General features: G+C 50.0%; 1 protein-coding gene across 3 annotated transcripts in view; it reads left to right on the forward strand.

Moving 5' to 3' along the window:
- The window catches only part of Trpv2 (transient receptor potential cation channel subfamily V member 2), a 25820-nt gene that overhangs the window by 2076 nt on the left and 21752 nt on the right, over nt 1–1992 (forward strand). Inside the window, exons 1-2 of one of the 3 annotated variants that reach the window (XM_029483144.1) lie at nt 206–293; nt 569–757. In XM_029483144.1, the coding sequence (XP_029339004.1) occupies nt 256–293; nt 569–757 (227 nt within the window). In that variant the 5' untranslated portion in view covers nt 206–255. Of the gene's footprint in view, nt 1–205; nt 294–472; nt 758–1992 lie in introns of those variants that run through there. The other 2 variants (XM_029483146.1, XM_021177573.2) reach the window with 2 other exon arrangements.

Genomic DNA, 1992 nt, shown 5'->3' on the forward strand with positions numbered 1-1992 from the left:
CTCTCTCTCTCTCTCTCTCTCTCTCTCTCTCTCTCTCTCTCGACAGAGTATCCCAGGCTATTTTCAGACTCTGTGTACGAGAGGATGACCTTGAACTTCTGATCCTCTAGCTCCTAATTCTTTTTTTTAAATATTTTATTAATTTATTACTTATTTTCTGTATATGAGTGTGTACCACGTGTGTGCTTGATACCTACAGAGGTCAGAACACATCAGATCCCCTGGAACTGGAGTGACAGAGGGTTGTGAGCCACCATGCAATGCTGGGCCCCGAACCCCGATTCTCTGGAAAGGTAGTCCAGTGCTCTTAACCACTGAGCCATCCCTCCAGCAACTGGCCTTGGGCTGCTACAGGTGGCTTATGCTTTGCTGGGTAGAGAAGCCAGCACTCTGTGCATGGTAAACAAGCACTGTCTTTACTACACTTTACCTCAGCTCCTGCCTCCTCCTTTCTCTACATCACTTTCTCCAGGTCCCAGCCAGGCCTACCCCACTGCGGTATGAGAGAGAGGGGGGAACCTTAAGATCTCCATCTCCATAGAAGTTAAGGAGCACTCTCCTCTCTCAGGATGACTTCAGCCTCCAATCCCCCAGCTTTTAGGCTGGAGACATCCGATGGAGATGAAGAAGGCAGTGCTGAGGTGAACAAAAGAAAGAATGAACCGCCCCCCATGGAGTCACCGTTCCAGGGGGAGGACCGGAACTTCTCCCCTCAGATCAAAGTGAATCTCAACTACCGAAAGGGACTGGGTCCCAGGTAAGGCTGCCACAGCTCCCACACAGCACTCCAAGTCACGCAGTGGCCAATCCCTCACAAGTGTCTCTTCCTCATAGCCTAGCTCCACATAGTCCCACAGTCTGCTCTCTAGGGTTACACCTTCCAGAATGTTCTGCATTCTTGGCCTTCTGCCAAGATCTATGTTTTTGGTAGAGGCACTTTCATCCAGTACCAAGTCTGCAACTGACAGTCAAACCCCACTTCTTGATGTTTGGAGCCCCACCCATTTTGGCCACAGTGGTAGCTCATGGCCGTAGCAGGATCCAAGGCTGACATAGTCACTGAGGCAATGTGGACCCTGAGAACTGAGGCAGTGGGCTTCCTTTTAGAGTCATCTGCAGTTTGAGTTTCCCGTGTTATAGCTACCAATTCAGGGAGTGAGCCTGAGGGCATGCACCCTGCTTCTGGTCCTGCTAGGGTACTGAACCTGGCTTCCCAGAATCCTCATGGGTTGGCAAGAGAATGGGCCAGGAAAGTCCTTTCTCCCTGCTCATCCCTGAGATGTGGCTATCACAGTGTGTAGCCTTGGCACACTGTGTTGTTTGTGTGAGACTAGTTAGCTAGGTTGGGTGACAGCACAGACAGGTGCATGGTGGCATCTGTGAGTGAGTAGTGGGGCTGGACTGATGGTGATAGAATGGGATCCACGATGCCCTTTAGAATCCTAGTCGGTACCTTTCTTTGCTTCCCTATTCTAAGACCATGCATGGTTGCTGCCCTAGTGACAGGGAGCAGTGTCCAAATGACTACATTTTCCAGGCAGATAAAACACAGAGCCCCTCATAGTCTTTGGCCATAGGGCTAACTGGATGAATAATGTTCATCTAGCTGGAATGAGGCGGACACCTACCTGTGTGGCGTTGCAAATACGAGGGCTGGCTTTAAACGCGCCATGGCTATATGTCTTCAAGTGTGAATGACCCAGTTAGTCACCCTATGTGCCAGAGTCATCAGGGTCAGCTCACTCCACAGGAGACTTGCTTGTTTGCTTTCTTGTGTTAAGACAAAAATCTTGCTCTATAGTCCAGCTCACCTCCAATTTGAGGTGATCTTCCTGCTTCAGCCTCACGAGTGGTGGGATTAAAGGCATGTGCTACCATGCCCAGCTTTTCATAGATGTTAAGCTGGGACCTGAGAGTCCCTACATTATAAAGTAGCCTTCTCATAAGGCAGCGGTGGTGCATGCCTTTAATCTCAGCACTTGGGAGGCAGAG

This window comes from Mus caroli, chromosome 11, assembly GCF_900094665.2.
Source record: "Mus caroli chromosome 11, CAROLI_EIJ_v1.1, whole genome shotgun sequence".
Classification (NCBI taxonomy): domain Eukaryota; kingdom Metazoa; phylum Chordata; class Mammalia; order Rodentia; family Muridae; genus Mus; species Mus caroli.